The sequence below is a fragment of the Habropoda laboriosa genome, unplaced genomic scaffold, assembly GCF_001263275.1.
Source record: "Habropoda laboriosa isolate 0110345459 unplaced genomic scaffold, ASM126327v1 scaffold212, whole genome shotgun sequence".
NCBI classification, from domain to species: Eukaryota; Metazoa; Arthropoda; class Insecta; order Hymenoptera; family Apidae; genus Habropoda; species Habropoda laboriosa.
Genome location: NW_017100509.1, coordinates 4,156,525 through 4,156,872, shown reverse-complemented (window position 1 = coordinate 4,156,872; position 348 = coordinate 4,156,525). Strand labels below are relative to the sequence as shown.

Below are 348 nucleotides of genomic sequence, written 5' to 3'. Positions count from 1 at the left end.
TCCATTTTTTTATTCCTATGAGACATTTGCAAGATTTGATTAATCTTTATACATTGTAATTTTAAAAGTTATTTAGTACTATAAAAATATATTACTTAATATACATACACAGTTTTTTTGTGATTAAGATCTGCATGTTCTCTAACAGATGCTGCTTTTGGTGCTGTTCTATCTATTCTGTATTTATTTATTTTATGTTTCATAACTGATGATTTTGTAAAGTTAATATCTTTATTAATTGATTGATTTAAAGCATTTATTATTTTTGTTTTTGTGATTTTTTGAGGTATGGGTTTAATATTTTTTGCTATTGAATTTGTGGATTTTTTAATTTTACAGAGTTCTACT

The 348-nt window shown here is 22.4% G+C and overlaps 1 protein-coding gene across 1 annotated transcript in view; it reads right to left on the bottom strand.

The window, feature by feature from the left end:
• The window catches only part of LOC108576191, a 3,575-nt gene that overhangs the window by 1,795 nt on the left and 1,432 nt on the right, over positions 1–348 (bottom strand). Inside the window, 1 exon segment of the mRNA XM_017939136.1 lies at positions 1–348. This exon segment is cut by the window's left edge and continues 2 nt beyond it; it is cut by the window's right edge and continues 649 nt beyond it. Within this exon segment, the coding sequence (XP_017794625.1) occupies positions 1–348 (348 nt within the window).